Source organism: Ceratocystis lukuohia (assembly GCF_044167205.1).
Source record: "Ceratocystis lukuohia strain C4212 chromosome Unknown Supercontig6_pilon, whole genome shotgun sequence".
NCBI classification, from domain to species: domain Eukaryota; kingdom Fungi; phylum Ascomycota; class Sordariomycetes; order Microascales; family Ceratocystidaceae; genus Ceratocystis; species Ceratocystis lukuohia.
Window position 1 is genome coordinate 2,198,173 of NW_027263525.1, and position 21,634 is coordinate 2,219,806.

The 21,634-nt window shown below is 48.5% G+C and overlaps 5 protein-coding genes across 5 annotated transcripts; 1 reads left to right on the forward strand and 4 right to left on the reverse strand.

Annotated features, from left to right (window-relative positions):
- Positions 1-211: 211 nt before the first annotated feature.
- Positions 212-1,252, reverse strand: HOO65_060522 (LYAR-type C2HC zinc finger; the record flags this gene model as incomplete). The annotated part of the gene is made up of 1 exon (XM_071001154.1): positions 212-1,252. The coding sequence occupies one exon, from the start codon at positions 1,250-1,252 to the stop codon at positions 212-214; it is 1,041 nt and encodes a 346-aa protein (XP_070857872.1).
- A 9,362-nt stretch (positions 1,253-10,614) lies between these two features.
- On the forward strand, positions 10,615-12,445 carry HOO65_060523 (Protein bem46; the record flags this gene model as incomplete). Its single annotated transcript, XM_071003797.1, has 4 exons — positions 10,615-10,707; positions 11,038-11,226; positions 11,467-12,146; positions 12,244-12,445. The coding sequence occupies 4 exons, from the start codon at positions 10,615-10,617 to the stop codon at positions 12,443-12,445; spliced, it is 1,164 nt and encodes a 387-aa protein (XP_070857873.1).
- A 600-nt stretch (positions 12,446-13,045) lies between these two features.
- On the reverse strand, positions 13,046-14,766 carry HOO65_060524 (FKBP12-associated 1 -like protein; the record flags this gene model as incomplete). The annotated part of the gene is made up of 2 exons (XM_071003824.1): positions 13,046-14,445; positions 14,703-14,766. The coding sequence occupies 2 exons, from the start codon at positions 14,764-14,766 to the stop codon at positions 13,046-13,048; spliced, it is 1,464 nt and encodes a 487-aa protein (XP_070857874.1).
- A 960-nt stretch (positions 14,767-15,726) lies between these two features.
- On the reverse strand, positions 15,727-16,930 carry HOO65_060525 (FKBP12-associated protein 1-like protein; the record flags this gene model as incomplete). The annotated part of the gene is made up of 2 exons (XM_071003938.1): positions 15,727-16,213; positions 16,386-16,930. 2 exons carry the CDS (start codon positions 16,928-16,930, stop codon positions 15,727-15,729), a joined length of 1,032 nt encoding a protein of 343 aa, XP_070857875.1.
- Positions 16,931-18,913: 1,983 nt separating this feature from the next.
- HOO65_060526 (uncharacterized protein) lies at positions 18,914-20,934 on the reverse strand (the record flags this gene model as incomplete). Its single annotated transcript, XM_071003771.1, has 3 exons — positions 18,914-19,837; positions 19,897-20,241; positions 20,299-20,934. 3 exons carry the CDS (start codon positions 20,932-20,934, stop codon positions 18,914-18,916), a joined length of 1,905 nt encoding a protein of 634 aa, XP_070857876.1.
- Positions 20,935-21,634: the final 700 nt, after the last annotated feature.

Sequence of the window (21,634 nt, forward strand, 5' to 3'; positions counted from 1 at the left end):
TAAGAAGCAGAATCAAAAAGAGTCTCTGCGCTTAAGCTGTCTTGTACGTTGGAGTTGTGTCATGCCCCGTCCTGCATTGGCTAAACTTTTTTTTGTTTTTGTTCGAGATTTTTTTGTTTTGTTTCATGCGAAATCATTATGCGTGAAGTACCATCTTCAGGGCGTAGTGAATGCAATCCAGAGATTTGGGTCCAAGGTTTTAGTGGCACCCTTACTCCTCATCGGGAACAAACACCACAATTTCACCCCGGTCGTTGCGTCTCAGTCGCAGCATCTTGAAGAGCTCCTTGTCTTCCGAGATCCTGTTAGAGCTGCTCTTTTCTTTATTGAACTCACGGTGGTACCGCTTCAGAGCCTTGTGAATACTGTAGCCACGCTGGTTCTCGCTATCCTCGACAATCCCAAGGAAGCATTTAGCACGACTGTTGTTGTATAGCACCATCTGGCCTTCACCACCCGCACCCTTGTCGGACTTCTTTTCAAGATCCTTGTTATACTCAATGAGCTTGGCAGCAGTCTTCTGGTGGTGCCTATGGCGGTGGCTGCTGCTGCTGCTGGTCTTCTTGGAGGAAGACTCCTTGGACTTGGATTTTGACGAAGAGCGAGTCTTCTTGGGCTTTGGTGAGCTGGACGCAGACTTGGACTTGGACTTGGATTTCGATGTGCCCCAAAAGGCCTCAAGGAGGCCAGTATGCTGCTTGGACTTCTTGAGAGGGCTAGAAGGAGAATGGCCGTTGGTGTCGCCACCAGAGTACTCAGGCGAAGGCGGCATGGCAGATCGCATGAGACGTCCCATGTTGACACTCAAGCCAGTGTGAAGAGTAGGGGTATTGGCTATGCCAGTGTCGATGCTGTCAACATGAGGTCGCTTGCGCTTCTTGTCCGTCTTGCTTCCCGGATCCCGATGCTTTGAAGGCTTGTATGGCTTGGGCGCGGGGGTTTCATAAGATTCGACGGGAGGAGCCGGAACAGGAGGAGGAACATTGGAAGGGGCAGCAGCATCAGTGCGCTCGGCAAGAAGGGTATCATTGTCGTCATCCTCATCTGGACCTTGGAAGGGGACCAGTTCGTTATCTCTGCTAACAGTTGAGGCAGTCGGGGTGGCTTGACCAACAAAGAAGTCAAAAACATTGACTTGCGCATTGATAGACGTGTTGCGAGGAACGGGAGCCGAGGGAGTGCATTGGAGGGATTCAGGAGCCTGATACTGGCGCAGGTGTTCGGGGACAGGATGGGATTGAACAGCGGCCATTTCGGTGTTTTGGGTGTTGCGCGAAGGTGTAGCGATGTCTTGGGAGTTGTTCAAGCGCTGCTTTTTGTTCTTGTTTTTGTAGAGAGAGCCTTGGTATTTCTGGGCTTCACTAATACAACTCTGTTTAAATAACGGGCAAGTCAATACGAGTGAGCGTGTGTGGTTGACGTGAGTAAAAGTGAGTGAACGGAAGTTTAGCTACTACCAGCGACCAGCAACTTGTAGTAGAATGAATGATTTGGATTATGGATGTTTTGTTTGGGACAGTGGGGTCTAACATAAACAAGAAAGGGAACAGGGAGGGACAAGGAGACCAAGATGCAAGATGCGATGGACATGGCAGGGTTAAGAAGGAAACTTACAGTGTGGGTTCGATATTCAAAGCCGTTAAAAGTAGTCATGCAATCAATGCAAGTAAAATAAGCACGACGGCATTGGTTTCGATGCGGGTCAAGCTTCTTCTTGGTCAAGATGTCACCGCAGTTCTGTGGATGTGGATGGCTCGGAGCTTTAGTGTTAGAGAGTTGAGATTTGAAACGAGGATAAGTGCGAAATGAGGTAGTAGTGGAATGCAAGAGGCAGACGCTTGAAGGGTTAGGTGGGTACGACTTTGGTCAGGGAAACGAATGATAAGAGGAAAATGGTTTGAAGAAAAGGAGGAAGAATAAGAACTTTTGGGGATCAGGAGATGATAATAGAGGGAGGGGAATGGGTATGTTATGTGGTCGCGTAGAGTGTTATAAAAAGAAATGATGATATAGGAATAGAAGGGGGGGGGGGGGGGAGTATTTGAGTCAAGCACAATTCCAATGCACTAGAACAAAGACTTGGTAGCATAAAAGAAGAATAAATCTTGGAGAAGAGGAATAGTGAAGCAGGGAAGAGAAACGGGAGGGAAGTTGAGGATGAGGCGTAGAATGGCAAAGAGCGGGATCCCGTGCACGATATATAACACAGAAAACGGCAGCACAGGTACATGAGATAGAGCTTGCAACTGTAGCGTAATGGTGCAAGAACAAGACTTTAGTCTGGGGCAGAGAGACACTGCTAGAAAAAAACAAAAACAGAAAAGAGAGAGAGAGACAAAGCTGCAGAAAAAAAGGAGGGAAAGGCATGCGAGGTTGAGAGGAGGGGAAATTGGCACCTAGTTACCTCTGTACTTGCAGTAGGGACATGGCCAAGAAAGGAAGAAAGAGGACGAAGGAAAGAATAAGGGCGTATGTGCTTTAGGGAGGGGTGGTTCCTAGGATATTCTAAGCCCGCCCCTCTTTGGACCCAAGGCAGCTAGCTCGCAGCTCGCTCAGAAAGCGGGTAGTGCAGGTTATTTAGGTCAAGGGCTTCACCCTGTGAGCCCTTTAGGCCTATTGCAAGCCCTTTGGAACTCGAGACCTGCCTATACTTGCAGCCATGGGCACAGCTGGTTAGAAGTACCACCCACACTCTCAGCACATAGCCCCGCGCATGCTGTTCTTTTTTAGATTTCACCAAGCGCAAGACGATCAATACGTGATATGGTACAGGTGACTTTGCATGTCTAGGCACACGGCCAATACTGACATACAAGAATAACCTGCATTAATGGTAGGAAGAGAAACCATGGCCAATGGGTAGGGGATCAGAATGAGATGAGCCCAAAAAGGGCCAAGAAAACGGCTGATACCAGGCGCAAACTATTATCGCCAGGGGCTGATATTGGGGAGTTGGTGACAAGGGAGGGGCATAAGGGCAGGGTCAGAAAAGAGACAGATAGCCTGAGGGTTCGTCAGTCAGTCAAGCAAGCCTAGTCATACCCAGCATTGCCCTCCTGCTGCCATAATACAAAGACTGTCACGACATCTGAGATGAGTGAGTACATCAAAGTAATGTAGGGCTGAAATCAAAGAATGGTATGCGGGATACGGGCGAATGGAGACCCGGGCTGAGTGAAGGACAAGCAGCGGAGGAGAGAGATGGGAAGATCGAGGTTTGCAGTGTTTCGAATAGAACAAGCAACCAGGTATGAAGACTTCAGTGCATCTCATGCAATCAACAGCAAACAGCGAGCTCGGAGTGATGCAGGACGGAGTGTGGAAGGTTGTTGTGTGCTGTTCTATAGGCTATGCTTATCCTATGTTTGTGTGCAGATGCAGATGCATGTGGAAGTAGTGGCAGTGATAGTGGTGGTGATAGTGGTGTGGCAGTGGTAGATGATGGTTGGGAGCAGTGGCAGTAGCTGTGGTGAGAGTACAGGAATGTGATAGGGCAATGGTGGAAGAGACCAAGGAACGGACCGGAATATAGGGCATGACAGGACATGGCAAGGCACAACAAGACTTGGACTGGGCTGGGCTGGGCCGTACTGAGGGAAAGACAGCCGAAGGCAAACAAGCAAGCGATGTCAAGCTGCGAATGGCTTCACACGTGTCGTGTTCTGGATGTGAGAAAACTTACCTCGCACGAAAAAGATACCATGGTGGCGACAAGGCTGAGTAAGGTTCAGCAGCAACGAGACGAGAGTTGAAGAATAAAAAGCGTGTACGATTAGGTCAGTCAGGCCCTGACACGGATCCGTAGATTGGGCTGCAAGAAGAAGTTTTTTATGGAGGAGTCTCGGACTTGACTTGGGAGAGAAGCTGTCCCTGTTCCGCCAAAGTTGTTGAGGCCTAATAATGGACCGGGGTCTGATAATTCAGGGAACGCCTTGACCTAGCGAAACCAGAAAAGAGCGACAGAGAGGACGACCAACTGAGGCCAGGGTTTGTTGCTGCTGGGTTAAGAGCTACTTTTCTCGTTCAGTGTGCCTGCCTGCCTTGGCTGAGATGGAAGAGATTGGTTCGAGGACAGCTGAGGCGGTGCTGGTGTTGGCCCTCTTATCGTGTATCGAATACTCTAATAACCGGAGATCCGCGATCCAAGACTTTGACAGATAAGTGCAGAAGCAGCAGCCCAGATCCAAAACGCAGGCGAGACCACTGGAAACAAAGAGGTAGGGAAAACCGATTTACTCTACTGTTTGGGTGGGCGGGGGACAAGACGGTGAGGAAACAGCAAGGAGAACAGCAAGCGAGGAGAAAGAAGACGGGGAAAATGAGGCCTAGAAGAAAGAACAGCAATCGGGCTTCAAACGAAACAAGAAAGAAGGCCACCGGTGAAGATTGATGACGATTATGAGGATTTTGATCGTCCTTTTTCTTTTGCTTCCTTGCAGCAAGACAAGAAAATATTTTTTTTATGGCAGAGTAAACAAAAACAGAAGGAGGGAAAATTTTCAACACACACCCATAAAACGAAGGCTTGGACTACGCGCTTTTTTTGTGGGTACATGCGCCTCCCTTATGATTGGCTGGCGAAGAGGCTGTTGAGCTGCGACAGCTTGTGATTTGTCGACCGACCGCTAAAAAGGCAGAAAAAAGACCCTTCTCACCTGTGAAGACACTGGCAAGGCTGCGCAGATTCTGGAATGATGGTCAGGGGAACCCAGGCTGTCACTTTTACCTCTGCTCATTCCTTCTTTCTTGTTTGCTCTGCAGTGGCAAAAGCTCTAAACTGACAGCCGCTTTAGTGGGTTTAGCAGCTAACTCTAGTGGGCTGCAACGGGCTACAGTGGTCTTGAGCCTTCTCCCCTCCATCCAACTGGACCCAATGCTGCGTAGTGCCAATTTCGACAGGCTACAGAGCCTCTTGCTTGGACTGGAGCAGGAAGCCCAGAGACATTAGGCCATGCTCTATTAGGACCTTCATTAGCGTCCTCCATCGCCTAATATTTCTTGTCATACAAGCAAACTGGCACTAAGGATTACTGGTACGTCATTGCAGCTTGCCTATGTTTGCACTAGCATTTGCGTCACCATGCTAGGCCTAGGGTACGACAAGCTACATATCTGACTTTCTACAAGTCGAGTCCGCTATAGACGACAAACAATATAGAGCTGATGACGCTATCATGTAGTTACTCATTGATGCCCCGCGCATGCCTGCGCACAAGCGCTTCTGCCTCGTCTCTTCTCTCCTCTCCTTTTCCTTCTCTTCTTCGCTTTCCCTTCTCCTCCTCTCCCCTCTCCCCCTCCTCTCCTTCTCCCCCTCCCCCTCTCTCCTTCTCCCTCTTATCGCCTTCCTCCCCTTGCATCAGCCCAAGACCCATCCCTAGTCTCAAGACATAGCATGTAAGTTGGTACTGATAACAAGGGCGCTCGCCGTTGGAAAATTCTAGCAGCAACTCAGGGCAAGCCAAGCATCCCACCCCACTGTCAAGATCTCAATGCTTTCGTCCTCCCGACAAGTGATTTATCGATACACCTTCGTAATCTCGTTTATGTACGCAAAGCTCATTGTGTCCAAGCTTTATCTTGTTACCCTTTTCCTCCCGATATATCTGCCCTGCTCACACACACACTTGAGCGCATCACAGGGATGGTTGAAGGTGTAGTAGATGTGCCTAACCCTGGTACTTCCGCGCTTCTCAACGTCATGAACCCTAAATCGCATCCTGTTGACAGCCAAGCCCCCTCCTCCTCTTTCCATCCCCGGTACTGTCTAATTTCCAGGGACAGCCTGGGACCTGGGCTCCTCTGCATCCTTTTTTTTTTCTCGCATGGATAGTGGTGAGCGAAATAGAAGAGGATAAAATACAGCCGACGAGAAGTTTTCAAGGCGAAGAGCTTCCCCTTCTCCTGTTCCCCTCCCGAGCTCCCGGTATGCTACATAGAGGCTATAGCAGCCAAGATAAGTAGTACTAGTACTTGCATACGATTCCGGACTCGTTTTCGTGCGTCCACTAATGATATCTGCTCATTATGCATCTTGCAGCAGTGTGCAGGAAAGCGCCCCTGCGTCTCCATGTATGTCTGTTTTCCAGTCAGTGGTGGCCACCTCCATCAACCATATGCAACGTGCTTATATCCATCCTGCTTCTCGCTTCATACTGGCTAAAGGGCTTGCATCGGCCATCTTTCCCGGATATTTTCTGCCTTCTCCAGACGAAAATAGCAGTGAAACCAGTCTGCTTTGGGGATAACATCTACATACTTGCAGAGCTAATCGCCTTCCCACTGCATCCTCTGATCACCAATGGACCCGTCCACCACCATCTAACTCTGTTTGGCTTGGGTTAGGCTCTTGCACCTGGTACAGAATGCTAGATAGTCCTATTCTTTCCCCACCTGCACTTATCTCGCTGGCCGCCAGTTGGCGTTTTGGTGTCCAAGTGCCCCGGGCCAGATGCTACTATCATCTAGACTACGAAGCCATGGTGGGGGAGGTGGGGCTTGTGGAAGGGGGACGGACGGGCCTTGCTCTCAATATTCACAACATACCCATAAGCATCTTCTGGGTCTTTGCCTTTGGAGTGAAGTAATCTTGCTGAGTGAGAACTAGGGCTTGGGTCTCAGCTTGGCCTTTCTCTGCATTACATCATGGAGCCATCTACTTGGCTCTACTCAGTTTCTGGACCTCTGATATCCTCTACTACTCCCTTTCTCGTGACAAAGACACACCACCCCATGTTGAGCCGAGATTATGAACGCCACATTGCCGGCCTATGATAAGAATTTTCTTTGTTACAGGAGGCAAGAAAGAAGAACCCCCCCTTCCCCTCCAAAAAGAAATAGGTCATGTTACCCTCCAAATCCTTTTGGGCTGTAAATCATGAGATGAGGGAAACCCACTGCGTCGTTCCTCATTTCTCAACTTTGCAGCCCATTTTTGCCCGCTGCACGCTCGGACAAAAGAACGAAATGGAACGCCAAAACAGAAATCTATTCTCCTCCTCTCTCTTTCTTCGTCTGTGGCCATCCACATTTGGTCTCAGGAAGATCCTGCTGCATGCATTCAATTTAACAAAAGCTCAGGTTGCAGTGCATTTGTTCTGCCCTCAGCTCTCTCTTGCTTACCTTCGTTTTAAATTTCTTGACTCTGGACTTCTCTCTCCCCTGCTCCCTGTTCAACGGAGGTATATTGCTCACACACCCCAAGATTCCGGTTTCAGGCCAATGAGATGGGCTTATTCTTGATCCTAGCTTTTGTTTACCATCGCCCGATAGCTAACACACCATGTTTAGCCCCGGCTCTTATTAGCCAAGGTCACTCGTGATCCTCGCCCCTGTTGGGCCTGCCCTAGTTTTGTTGCATTCAACAACAGGGCACCCATTGCACAGCCAGCATCGCCTTCCTCCACAAATGGAGTTTCTAAAATAGGAGGAGAATGTTGTTGTATCTGCCCCTTGTCGTGTTCTGCCCCTCCCCTTCTCGGCTGCACTTGTTATAGAGCTTGCTTCTATCCTGGGCCATGAAGCACCAAAAGTATCTGTCATGTCCAAAGAGCATACATATAGACATGTGCATTGCGATTCGGCATGCTGCTGCATCTGCACCGTACATCATCGAAGCATATGCACTAGCATGTACACATGTACACGCCCCAAGGTTTGATGCAGCTATTTTATTTGGCATCTAGAACTGACTATTGGATAAGCTTGGCGTCAAACAGACGGTAATGAATCAGGAGATTGTTGCTCTTTTCATATAAGCGCACCGCTGCCTCGGATTCGGACCTGATAACTGCATAACAGTAGTAGGTATTTTGGGCTTGGCATGCACAGGTGCATGCCGGATGTTGAATTCATGTCATGTGTATGTAAGTGTAAGCTCTTTCGGTCTCCTTGTACTACACCAAGTCTCTGATTAAACGCAGCCTACCGTGTATAATCGTAGTGTTGTAAGCAAGTTAGTGAATAACCCTAAGAGGGATGCAGTTCTCTATTATTTGATGTCGTCATTCTCTCATCCCTAGTGTGTTGTATATCCCTTCCACGTATCCTACTTTGAGGTTGTACAAATAAATGTTTTAGTCTTCACGCCCATTTTCCACACACCTAGAGGTCTTTTCTCAAAGCCTCACATGTCTTTGTTGTTGGGCACCGAAGCAGCACTTGAGCGCGCTGAACTTGCACCATATGGGGGGATGTGTGTGTGTGTGTGTGTGCATACGCGTGGTACATATGGTGGCTCTTGAAAGGGCCATTCTGCATATGTGGTGTCTCATCCCACTCATTTCCGATCAGAGTCCGGCACAGGATACCTCTCCCCATCAAAGGAAAAGGAAGCCTTACCCGCTTCTTCTTCGCTGCAAACCGAAAGAAACTTGGACGGTGAGGTGCCGAGCAAGTAATGTAAAAGGTGGGTGGGTATTTTGTCAAGCATGGTGGGAATATGCATAGAGGGTCACATTCCTGTTGGCTGCATGTCTGGCTAGTTGAGAGTATGTACATGGACATGCAAATATGCAGATATGCGGCGAAATTCTAGTTCAGTGCCATGTGAATATTTCTTAGTGACGGTGTGGAGAAAGATAAGGCGGGAGGTTTAGAATAAATTGAGAGAACGATGCTATGAAGAAAGCTGATAGCTACCTCCTAACTCATACGTGTATACATCAGAGACCTTTTCTCTAGAGATGTCTGGCGGACGTGATACAAGCTGCTTTCTCCCTGTCCGCTACCCCATACTTCTAATAATGAAAGGCCGCAGTTCACAGAATGCGCGGCCTCATATTCCTGCATGTGTTGAGTTCTTGAGTGGCCTTTGCTATGGGGGTGTGACTAGGCCGGCAAGACAAAGAAGATGTGGCCTCTGGTTTTGCAAGGATACCGTGTCAGAATAAATGCTATAGGGAGACTCTCAAGCTGCTGTATACTGGCATATGCTCTCATGATGTCTTATCCGATCTACAGCGTTTGGCAAGTATCATATGTTTCTCTTGTGTCTTTCATCAGCCAGCCCTTTCTGAGATGCTTTGCTGAATAGGGCTGTGGCTCAATGCGTGGAACGCAAAATTTCAAGTGGTTCTATCCAGCCTGTATTTCGAGATACAGCCATTTTGTGTGATAATGAGAGAGTGACAGGACATGTCGTTGGGGACAGAGGGGATTCGCGACTACTTGCGCCATCAATACTTGGTGTAACCCTAAAAGACCCTATAGCCATCTCATGACAGAGATGGCAGCTGGTGGGACTCATCTTTTGAGTTCTGACAGTTGGCAATACGCTACGATAAGGTTTCTCAGGGGAGCAATCAGTTTTGGCGTCCGCTGCCACGGCTTGCGGCATTCTTGTTGGGGCTGTTTTGTCATTAGTTTGGGCTTGCAAGGTAGGCCCCCCTTCTCTGAAACAACAAGTTTCTCAGGGTCTTCTAGTGGATGATGGAAGGGTCCTAATTCGCTAGTGGCTATCATGGGGGACCTAGGACCGTGCATAGAGGGGCTTGTTCGCACATTGCATGATTATGGGCATAAGGTGATGTTTATACGGTGCAGGAAACAGAAGCACGCACTGATTAATGGATCTTGCATGGAGCGCCCTAGGCTGGGCCGGGCCATGAATTGGAGCCAATGAGAAGCTTGCTAGTCTATGGCTTTTAGCTCGCCGATCGCTTTTTCGCAGGACTCTTTAAGAAGAGTTTCCCTTTTTCTTTTTGTTTGCAACCTCATACCGCCAAGAGATTGGCTGGGATTCAGATCATAGCGTCAAGGCGTTTGGGGTTAAGCTGTGGGAGAGAATATGTGTGCATGCTGCGTGTTGCGTATGTGTTGTGTGTGTTGTATGCGTGTTGTGTGTGTGCGGGTGGCCTGGAGAATGCGCAGTTGGATGGGATGAAATCCGTCTGTGCTTTTCTTTTCATGCTGGAAGAGCAAAGCAAAGAAGCCTAGCTGGATTGGTGGTGTAAGTTGGGATCATGATACCTCGTAGCCTCGTAGAACAGAACAAAAGTAAACAGGACGGCGATTTTCTTCGCTCGCCATCTTTCAGCTGCCCTGTTTACCCGGTATTCTGCCGACCAGAACGTCGTCGCTATTTTGCCGCCAAATAAAAGAAATTCCAAATACCCTTCGCTTCTATCCCTCCCGCCTTGGGCCTTCACATGGCATAGCACGCATTCAAAGGGTTCTCCTCCTCACTTTGCCTTGTTTTTTGTTACCAGTCAAGTTCCATCCTCTTTAATCACAAATTCACACTAAAGGACCCTAATCAGCTGGGGCTTAACTTGTTACAGCTATAGCTATACCTTTAGCCTTTCTCGGACCGCCTGCTTGTTTGCGTCTCTGTCTTTCTGTCTCGCTCTGGCCCTCCCCCTGCTCTGCTTGGAAGCAAAAGCCCTTCCAAGGCTTGCAAAGCACAAACAACAAGCCGGCAGGAAACCCTCAGGCCCTTGCTGCAAGCCAACAAAACAGAAAGACAAGTCGGCAGGCCAGCAGCAGCACTTTGGGCGTCTCTATTTTCCTGTGCTCAGTTTCTGTGCTTCCTTTTGGTTTTATTTTTTTCTTCCTTCTGTTTCTGGATTTCTTTTCCTCTTTTCTTCTTTTTCTTCTTGATCGCTCACCGCCATCGCCATGTCGTCGTCGTCTCCTACTGTTACCGACCAAACTGTGTCTTTTGCGCGGTCTGTTGCCAGTTACTTGCGGTTGCCGGCTTTGGCGTCTACGGTATGTTTGTGTACTTTCTAAAGCCTCCTTAAGTCTGCCCATTTTCCCTTCTTTTCTTCTTTTTCTTTTCGCTTTTTATTTCTTCTCTTTATGTTCCTTATCTCTCTCGCTACTCTCTTGCTGCTCTCTCGCTTCCTTCTATCCGCTGTGTCTCCTAAGCCCTCCCTGCTCTCTCTATTGCGGCTTACCGTAGCAGCAGAGAGCGGGTAGTACAGAGAGTCTCCAGAGGCACGGACAGACAGATAACCAATCACCATCACTATCATTGCCATCACTACTGCTACTACTACTACAATTGCCATCACGACTCTACATCTTCAATTTCACAAGATCGCCGACCCACTCTCTCGAGTCGTGCGATCGCCCCTTGCGCTAAGCACTTATGCTTCCTACCAGCAACAAAAGGGTAATGTCACGAGAATCCAATGTTTCTTCTGTTTCCGCCTTGCCTTGCATTTGCTTGTGTTTCTTTCCTTTGCCTGGACTTTTGCTGCGAACCTGGCCGCGAACTTGGAAGCCGTAAGGAGGGACTAAAAGGCCAATTGCTTGATTCCTGGTAGCGCCGGTGTACTTCGAGACTCACTTGGTGCTCGACTCCTCACTTACGATTCGAACCGATCCTCCTGCCTTGTCCTCTGGTTGGACTTGCTATGCTGTGTCCCTCGCATTTGTCTTCCCTCTCACTACATGCGTACAAACAAACACCCAAACACCTATCTTGTTAAACACTCACTGACTCTTATGCTGTTCTCTTTTTAGGGCGTTGCTGCCGTCTTCACGGGCCTCCTCTACTTCAAGCAAAAGGCCTTCATCTACCCCTCGCATATGCCGCCAAATGCCCGCACCGATGTTCCACGTCCGTCTCAGTTTGGTATCAAGGACTTTGAAGAGCTTGTCATCCCCACTAATGATGGCGAGAAGCTCTCGGCCTTCTTCATTCGTGCCCCCAAAAATGCGCGCAATTCCCAATGTACCGTCATCATGTTCCATGGCAATGCGGGCAACATTGGCCACCGTCTACCTATTGCCCGAATGCTAATCAATTATGTTGGCTGTAATGTCTTCATGCTTGAATACCGCGGCTATGGCCTGTCGACTGGTGAGCCTGATGAAGCTGGCCTCAACGTCGATGCCCAGACTGCCCTTGACTATCTGCGCGATCGCCACGAGACGAGTACCCACCGCTTCATTATATACGGCCAGAGCCTTGGCGGCGCCGTCAGCGTAAAGCTGGCTGCACAGAACCAAAACGTCGGCGATATTGCCGGCTTGATTCTAGAGAACACTTTTTTGTCTATGCGCAAGCTGATTCCCTCGGTGATTCCCATGGCAAAGTACATCAGCGTCCTATGCCACCAGGTGTGGCCAAGTGACACTCTGATTCCCAACATTACTATTCCCATTCTCTTCCTCAGCGGCGAACAAGATGAAATTGTTCCGTAAGTCTTGCATCTCAATTTTTATGCGCCAAAATAAAGCGAGGTCCAACTGCCAATTAACTAGCTAGCTAACATGTTTCCTCCCCAATGATTTTAGACCTGTCCACATGCGCAAGCTGCATGAGCTGGCTAGAACCCGCAAGCGTGTATGGAAATCTTTCCCCGGTGGCGACCATAACTCCAGCGTTCTTGAGGAGGGATACTTCGAGTCGATTTCCACCTTTGTAAATGAGATTTCCGACGATTTGCCTATCCAGGGTACCGACGAGGAAGATAAAAACGACTTTCGCGACGAGTAGAGCTTGTCGTGGCTCTGCGCTGCATCGTGATCCTTGGTAGACTGAGGACTAGTGGCGTGGCCCTTGGCCCTGCTATTGGCTAGGGAGAGATAACAGTATCAAAACCAGTACCGCCTAGATGACAGCAACTGAATCAACAAGACAGATCTCCTATGAGTTCACTGTATTCATGTCTAAATATTGACCCAGCCAAACTATACATCACGTCTTACACGGTTTGGCCTCACAGACCCATGTGTGGCTAGTCAACCTTCAAGATATTTTTTTTTTGTTTTTTTTTATCCTATTTACGCTGCTTTCATGGCCATGCTCAGAATCACCTTTCATACTTTCATCTTTGTTTTATTTTCATTTTTGTTTATCCGGCAGGCAATTCACTGAAGCTGATTTTTGAAATATACTGTTCGTAAATAAAATTACAATCTTGCACTTATCGTTGCCTTGTTTTAATCATTCTATTTATGTTTATTTCTCTGGCGATTTTGCCAAAGCTCTTTGCACGGGTAGGGTAATGTAATTGGATTTGAGGGGAGTAATGGCACGATGTCTGGTAGCTGGTTGAACGAATGACAAAGTCTCCACGTAAAAGATTAGACTACCCTACCAGTCATCGATAGATGACGAGAAGCGGCGGAGATGTTCGTATGGTGATGGTTCTAGGCGACGTAGGGGGGGCTGCTCAGTCTCGATGTTATTGTTGGCAGACTGCAGGTTTTCATCAGAACTGCGGCGTTCATCATCTTCTTCTATTTCTCCCACAATAGTTCGCCCCTCGTTTTGATCTTCTGCCTGTAACCTGGTGGTTTCCTCCTTAGGGATAGTAGAATTAGGACCGGCATCGTGGCCCTCCTCGTTGTCCCCGTCATCTTCGTTGAGAATAAACCTATTCGCGAATCTATTGGGGGCAGCTGCTTTTCGGCGCAGAACAAGGGTTTTAGATGATCGGTTACTGCTCCCTGTTGTTGCATCGGCGTGATTTTTGTTGTTCATGACGGCCGCTGCGGCTACGGCAGCCATGCTTTGGTCTCTGGGAATTCTATTGCCTAGAGGCTTTTGCCGGCCGCCAACATGCTCCCAGCCATCAATGGACGTCTCTTTGTCCCAGTGGGTCACTACAAAGTTTTCATCAGAGGTACACATGCAGACGGCTGCGGTTGGATCATGGCGATCTATGACTCGTGCAGCCACGTTTTTAATACGTGTAACGAGATGTTGCAGCGAAGATGGCGCCATTCCGGAACGGTGCGTGGCCCGGAAGTAGGCACTACTGTTTTCGGAAAAGTGTGACGTGAAAACAAGATCTGGGTTGGAGGTAAGCGCCTCAGCAAGGAGGCTTTCAAGCTCATCAAGTGTCATGCCGAATGGAACATTCTTCACAGCAATGGTGTTGAAGAACTTAGGTAGCTTTGAGGGCTGTGGGGTTTCTCTGGAATGTGAACCAGTAACTGTAAGGGCTTCGGACTGCTTTTCAGCAAGCTTGGCCCGGAATTTCTCAGCCCGGGCCCGCGACGCTTCCGCTAGGGTTATCTTGGGGAGGATGGGTAATCGGCCGTCACGTTTGTAAACCATAACAGCTCGGTTAGGTTCAGGATCTTGGCTTTCGGACTTCAATCCAAGGTCAGCAGCTAGCATGTGAATAAAGGTGCGACTAGGCCTGCCCATGGCCTTGAAACGTAGCCGGGACTCTTGAGAAACGGCAAAAGTGCGTATCTCATTCTCCTGAGAACCGCACCAGCCAGTTCGCTGTTCAAACATGTCGAGTGTAGTGTCGCTATACACATAATCATCTTTGCCTGCAACTGGCCGTTCGGGGTCAACACCAAGCGCTTCTGCGATGGACTGGAGACGAAGGGAACGCAGGCACTCGGTATCGCACTCCAAGGGCTCACGATTAGGTATAGAATCGGAAGACTTTGCTAGGCACTTGATTTCACGCTTGCGGTGGCCACAGGCACAGACTTGCTGAATCTTCTCTTGACAAGATCTTTCTTGTGGGCAATCTGTTGTTATGTTAGTACATAGCAATTTGAGCGGCTAAAACAGATTAAGAAAGTGCCTACCGCTCGTTCCATGACATTTGCTCGTGCAGGCATGACCGCATATATTGCGGAAGCCTCCACAAAGTTGATCACATGAAGGGTCTTCGTCATTCATGACCTCACACCCGCCCTGATGACACAGCTTTTTGCAGAAGTGTTTGCTATCAACTTATTAGCACTCCAATAACAAAACGTGATGATACTAGATTTTCGCTTACCCGCATGCAAGCATTTTGCCGCATGGGAGTCCGCAGGACGGCGTCCGCCCTCCACATGGGACATTTTTCATAATCTCCTTGCCGCACATGCACTCTTTTTGCACCAAATAAGGACACTTGATGCAGCCTGAATCATCGCCATGGCAAGGATGGGCAACATACGGATGCCCACATGTCGGTGTCCGATGGCAAGGGCGTTCACACCGAACCTTGTAGCCACAAGGAACGGGGGCATACCGAGTGGTGAATCCACATGGACAAGAAATATCATCATTTGTGAATTCTTGACAGGTATTGCAGGGTCCCGAGTGACAACCCTCTTGGCAATCATGAATTCCACAGTTTTTCTTTTTTCCACATACGCGCAGACATATATGGGCCGCATCAAAAAACTGGTTGTTCAGATGTAGTCTGTTGATGCTACGAGATTGGTTGAGCCAGATTGGGTTCAATGCGGTACAGCATTGTAGTTGGCATGTATGCCTGACACAGCTCATCCGTGCTTTACAAACCCGTTCGCAGGTGTGCTCGCCTTGTGACTCAGGGCATGGAAGAGTGTAACGTTGGCGTTTACAACGACATTTGACGTCTACTAAGACAGGACATTCGTTGCAAGACCCCTCGTGGCAATCTTTCATACAGCGGTGGCCACAGGGAAGGGATTTCCCACATACGTTACCGCATGTTGAAACAGGTTCCTGGCAGCTTTGGCGGACCGTTGTGGTTAGATTTGATAGATTGACTTTCCCGCATGGACAAGTCTTCACTACATCGGGAGATAGAGGGCAGTGGGAGATTGGACATTTGCCAGAATGGCAAGTGGCCTCACAGACATGAAAACCACAGTCCAGAAGCTGTTTGCAAACCTCACCACAATCCCAAGCTCCTAAGAATTCAGCCCCCTTTTCAACCTCAATAAGTCCACCAAGGGCAACTTGCCCGTAGTTGATGTTGGCACTCACTTTGGCCTGGGAGCCACAAATGATCTCTTTTTGAGCCTTGCCACAGAAGCAAATAGCTGGAATTAATTTGTCACAAGGCTGGCATTGCCCTTCTTTGTGGCAGATATCTTCACATTTGTGTTCTCCGCAATTGAGAAGTTTCTCACAAATGGTCTCGCAACGGAAGAAATTTGGGCGCTTTTCACCACAGCGAAGCATCTTGTGTTCTCGACCGCAGTCACACGTGAGGGTATAGCCCATGTGGGGACAAGGAGGGCATTGCGCAGCATGGCAGATTTCGGTGCAGCGATGCTGACAGTTCTCTCTTTGGCGAAGGCATTGCTCTCCGCAGGAGTGTGGAGGCATACCGGGGATCTGTCTGGGATTGTTGGTTTTTCCGCACCAGCAGACAGGGAGCTCAACGTTGTGATCCATCTGGGTATTGCAAGAGGCACATTTCCAGCCTTCGTCTGCATGCATAGGATCGACGAACTTGCTGTCTTGCCATTCTTTGATACAACGGTGATGAAAAGCGGTGCGGCAAGCAGGGCATTGGGACCAAATTGGGGTCTTTGGGGTGATGGAGTCTAGGCAAATTACACATTGATATATGCCATTGGCGATGTCCTGGTGCATTTGCTCTGTCCTATTTTCTGAGATGGATGGGAGTGGAGTAGTGCGTTTGATTCTGTAATTTTGTTAGCCAACGATTTCAACTTGACTCTTCCCTACTATTTCTTACCTGTTACCACGAGGCTTTGCTTTGCGTGACTTAGGACGTCTGGATTTAGGAGGTGCTTCAGAAGGGCTAGAGCTAGGACCCGCACTAGAAGGAGAAACAAAGTCGGAACCAGGAACAAACTCGGGAGCACAGGCATTCAGAGTATCTACAAGACCGCCTAAAGGCACGTTATTCCCTTGGCTTTGTTGTATATTTTTTCCCTTGCGCTGATGCTGTAGTGGTTGTTCGACATCAACTGGACCGTTCTCTCGGTGGTTGTTTCTCTGCCTGCTCTGGCGTCTGAGAAATTGTCGATTTTGGTGGCTGTTTGATAGGCTAGTCGCATTAGTATTGGAGCCAGTTTGAGCTTCAGGCAATGCGTCGATAGAGCTTTCACCGGTCCTATTTCTAGAGGTTTGCGCAGTTCTAGACCCGGCCTTGCTCTCGCTTCCCTTAGCACCAGTATTAGGATTGTTTCTATTTCTACCAGAGCCGCGCCCCCTCCTGTAGCCACCACTGGTTTCCCTCGGTTTTGGCTGAGTTTGGGGCTGGGGCTGGTCCGCCATTGTGTGTCGATGAACAGAAGACAATATACAGAGGTGATGCTGAAAACGCAAGGCCTGGATATCGGTGGTTGACCTGGCTGTTACACGAGAAACAATTCCTAGAGTTTCGTTTGCCTTCAAGGATGAGGGTCAAGTCCTAGACTCTAAGCTACTGTAACATAGGCCAAGAGGCAAATGAGGTAGTGGTAGTTATTAGCTAGATTCTTGCGATGGCTATAGACACAAAGTAACAATGCAAATTTGCGAAGCGGGAAAAATGGTGGATATGATTAAGCCAAAAAAAGGTTGTAAAATAAACCTCATTAACGGCGGTTGTATCAGTTTTTTGAAGAGAAAAATGACGTGGGCGGGGTGGTGAGGTTTCAGGGTTTGGATATGGAAAGCATGAAAATTTTGGAGATCAGAAAGATGATGATATTGGGATGAATCGAGTAGTTGCACAAGCCTTTTTAAGAGCCGTTAGTCATCAGATTAGCCCAAAATGAGCCGGAACTAACACTAAGGGATATAGTAGCTTGAGATACCTCTCGTCTGGGTTATATAACCCTACTTGATTTAGTCATTTTATAGCTGGTTTTACCTTATGCATTGTAACCCCAAGACAGAACTACGGCGGAAAGTCCGTAATGATTTAGACCTAGTTCTACATTTATTTTGATAGTGATGTGAATGCAACTGCGGTGGACTGTCTAACATAGGTAGTACACGTCCGTTATTCCCCGTGTTAGCAATAACTCGGTCAGGCTTGCATTTCTAACTTAACTCTGGGATGAAGATGTCACTGCTCTGCAAAAGTGGTACAGTTCATCAGAAGACGAAATGGCTATTGGTACCAATAAAAATTTGATTGGTAGTAGGTATATTACTTTAATAACTGCAGGGGCCATGACAGCTGAAGTTACATTTCATGAGAAGTCTAGCACTGGACGGACCTTACAAGCTGTAATGGCGCTTGCAACTCAAAATCTATTTGCTGTATACCTTTCCACGCGCGGGAAAAATGCGTGTGCAAATGGCGTCTTTTATCATTTCTCTGCAACGCTTCCCAACAAGGCTGCTTGCCGCTCGAAAACGATGATTGGTCTGGCGACTCTCATGTGTGGTGGCCCGAGCCAAGGGGTAGACTACGTTATTGGTAATTGTGTTGACGCAGCTTGATTCTGCCATTGCTGAGCAGGCAATTGAATGGACTGCGAGGGCATCTGATATCGCGTATAACTGCGTTACCCGATGATATGTACTTTATCAACAATATCGCGCACTGGGGAGTTGCTGGCTTCGGACTTGCTACGGGTCCGTACTATACGATCTGGGCATATGCATAATGTGCCTGACTGTCTTGTACACTGGTTTGACGTGTGCTGCCGAGGCCTCTTCCTGCGCTGAAACTACCTCGCTGGGTTGGTCCTGGTTGTTTGTTCTGGATAGCGGTGTTTATACTGTTAGATAGAGTTTATGTTTGCATTGGCGGTGATCTGACGCGTTTGGGAAATTGGCTCAGGTACGATGATTACTACTCTTGCAATGTAAAAGGCATTTTTCAGCGTATTTTTTGCCTTTGTAAATAGATTTTCTATGCTGCTTGTAACTAGCATGACGTAGTTACATTGAATCGATTTAGCTATTTATATAGTTACGTGATTTTCTAGCATGTCTTGCGTTTCTCCAATAACCTGTTTTGATCGATGTCAAACTGCTTAAATTAATACTACGCTGGTGTGATTTTATGTTGCTTATTATCTAAGACTCAACAAAGGGAAACAATAGTGGAAAACGAAATGATATTGTCATCGCAAGTGCTCAAAGACCGAAAACAAAATGAACCCACAATCTTGACCTCACGCTTGAAAATGTTGGCGAAATCCATAAAATAGACATTCTACAATAGAATTAGGTCTTCTCAGTTCAACGGCACGTTATCTCCAATAAGATGTAACCCTTGGCGGTAGTGGACAAGGACACTGATGAATATGCTAGCTAGCTTCACATAGTAGACTCAGATGAAGCAAATTTGACTGGAGTCCGGCCAGAGGAGCGGGTGCGCCAAATTCTGCTTGCAATACGATTCCAAAACTTTGGCTTTCCTCCGTTGTGTATGGCGGCTTGTGGCGTCTTCTGAGTCGAGTCCGCGAGAGTTGCGCGAGTGTCTGCTTCCTTCAGCTGATTTAAGGGCCTATGAAGAGAAAGAGAAGATTTGCTTCTTAGTCGAGTCGGTGGTCGTGGCGTAGCGTTTCCATTATCTCGCAAAGCCAAGGCGGCGTTATAGCCTCTGGATGGTGGCCGAGGAGTCTCGGAGACAACATTGGGTTTCGACCCTTCTTCAGTCGAATCTACACTCGAAGCTGTTGTATTGTCCGTATCTGTGGATGATTTTAAAATTGAACTATCACCATCATTGCTCATGGAGTTTGATTCGGCCGAACTCAAGTAAGATTCATCTGCAGAGATAGTAGAAAGGCTCGTTTCTTGATGGCTATGTTTATTGGCAGGTCTCAAGTCTTCTTCCATTTGTGGGGGTGGGGGCTCGCCAGAGTGATGACGGCCAGGGGGGCCATGTTGATCAGGGCGACGAGCCCGGCGATGCATTGGGTCGTGTCGCCTGGGGTAGTCTGCTGGGTGGCCATAAGGGGAAGGTCGTTGATGTCCTTCAGGATACCTATACATTGGAAGCTGAGGCATTGGTGGGTGCTGTGGCATGGGCGTATAATCCCCCATGGCCATGGGATTATGGTGTTCTTGGGACTGACGGTTTCTTCGGCGAGGTAGAACAATTGGCTCTGGAGGCGGCATGTCAATAGAATCATCTTCATCAACCTGTGATGTCTCTCGTGAAGGCCTAGATTGAATAGAATTGGAAGTGGGATCTTCGTCATGGTGGCTATACGAGGCCGTCGACTTTCGCGTAGCCTGGATGGAAGCTTGCGACATATGTTTCCGCCGAGAAGGGGAAGGGCCAAAAGGCGTACCGCCTCTACTGGGGGCATTGGAGGGGGCATATCAGGGAAATAGCCCGGTCCTGGGCTATAGGGTGGTGGGTACATTGGCATATGAAAGCCCCCATACCAAGAGCCGTCACTACCCGGTCTTCTATAGGGGCTTGCCATGCTCATTGGATCATTGTGGTAGGGGTATGGATATTGGGGATGCTGCATGTGCTGCATGAAAGGTATTTGGGGAGCTGACATATGACGCCTACTGGGAATAGAACGCATGGAGGGTGGTTGATTAGGGCGAGGCGAATATGGACGGAATGGAGAAGAGGTACTGCGGACACGTGATTCCGAAGCTAGAGAAGATTGGTATGTGTCGTCCTGTATTAATTTCATGTTAATAGAGGAAAGGCAAAACTTAGGAATAGCATGGCTTACATGAGGCGGTGGAATTGCGTTTGAGGGATCGTAGTTGACTCCATAGCCTATGGAAGACTCTGACGGATGGTTCGAGTAGGGCGGCATCCGGGGCCGCATATGAGAACGTCTTGGGATCGAGCCATAGGGTCCAATGGATTGTGGCGTTCCTGATCCTCGAGCACGGAGCTGACTTGGAGCAGGGGAAAATCCCCTCTCATGGCCTATAGCGTAGTTGTGCCCTGGAGGAGCAGAGCTAGAAGAGCGACTCTGGGTCCGTTGGGAGCTGGAGGCAGTGGATTTTGGACGCGTTGGTGAAATATCACAAGTACCATCTATGGTGAGGAGAGGATGATTTGCTTCGCCCATAGCATCGATTAGTGACATCTCCCGGTGATCATGCTTGAGGGTTGGAGGGCGGTAGTTGCGGGGAGTGATAGAGAATAGGCCTATATCACCCGTTTCCATGGTGGTTTTAAGCATGCTTTCCAGAGAGCCTGGAGAAGGGAGAACGCCGGAGCCATTGATACCAATCTTTTGGCGACGGGGGGTGATAGGAAGCAAGGCATCGACTTCAAGTGCATTAGAATCAATGAGAACCGAGGATGCTGCAGCCCCGTTTGGTGCTGGGCTTGAGGCCGAGGCCGTACTAAGCATGATAAGAGGGGAAGTCGAGTCTAGCAAGCACTAGAGCCCGACAAGCCCGTCATGCGCTTAGAGCAAGATCACGCACGGCCAAGCTGAGAGGAAGGAGGGAGGGAAGGGCAGCAAGGGAATGCCGCTGGCAAATGAGCGAGGATAGCGATGCTTGCTAGAGCGTATAAATGGAACAGTGGTTGTAATCCTAAGTAAAAGAGATACAAGAAAATGAGTGATGAAAAGTTGCCGGCACGTAAAGATATCGTTAGACAGGTGCTATGATACAAGGCACATCACATCAATCATGATGGCGTCAATAGCAGGGGAAGTAGGCGTAGCCGAGGCATCACAAGCAAGCAAGAAAAAAGAGGAGGGGAGAGGAAAGGAGGAGAGGAAATTTTGCAGCAGCCCTCAACAAAAGAGGCCAACATGGTCTCGGAAGAGCGTAAGAGGTAGTTTCTGTATTATGTGGTTGTTGATCATGATAGAATAGTAGGCTCTGGCCAATGAGCGTGTGACTGATGTCTAGATTTAGCAGTTGCTGTTGCGAAGCTGGGCTCGGGATACAACCAACGGACTGCAGGATAGCAAATAGGGAAAACAACAAATATAGCGCGGGAATGTATAGATACAGGTACAGCAGGAAAGACACAGCAGCAGCAATACGGCAGATAGTACAAGAAAAGGTACAGGTACAACAGCATGAGTGCATGTGTTT